Source organism: Cucurbita maxima, unplaced genomic scaffold (assembly GCF_002738345.1).
Source record: "Cucurbita maxima cultivar Rimu unplaced genomic scaffold, Cmax_1.0 Cma_Scf00069, whole genome shotgun sequence".
Taxonomy (NCBI): domain Eukaryota; kingdom Viridiplantae; phylum Streptophyta; class Magnoliopsida; order Cucurbitales; family Cucurbitaceae; genus Cucurbita; species Cucurbita maxima.
This window is the reverse complement of record NW_019272085.1, coordinates 33,467-33,705: the sequence shown is the minus strand read 5'-3', so window position 1 is coordinate 33,705 and position 239 is coordinate 33,467. Positions and strand designations below refer to the sequence as shown.

The following is a 239-nucleotide window of genomic DNA, read 5'->3' as shown; positions in this document are numbered from 1 at the left end:
AAAAAAAAAAAATAATAATAATAATAAAACAGCTTTTGAGATTTGTAGCGAAGAAACATGGCGTATGACCGCGGTGGATGCAAGGACAATAAGGCTGCCCTGGTTGGGTTGCTGTCTCTGTTTTTGGTTGCCTTGGTTAATGGTGTAAATGGCGCGGGAGAGGACCATGGCTCCTCTAATGCTGACATTAAGACTCTATGTGAGCCCACTACTTACCGTGAAACTTGCGAAAAAGTCCT

At 42.7% G+C, this 239-nt stretch overlaps 1 protein-coding gene across 1 annotated transcript in view; it reads left to right on the top strand.

Moving 5' to 3' along the window:
* Positions 1 to 57: 57 nt before the first annotated feature.
* LOC111472266 (probable pectinesterase/pectinesterase inhibitor 58) overlaps positions 58 to 239 on the top strand; it is a 4,216-nt gene continuing 4,034 nt past the window's right edge. Inside the window, exon 1 of the mRNA XM_023117914.1 lies at positions 58 to 199. Within this exon, the coding sequence (XP_022973682.1) occupies positions 58 to 199 (142 nt within the window). The remainder of the gene's footprint in view (positions 200 to 239) is intronic.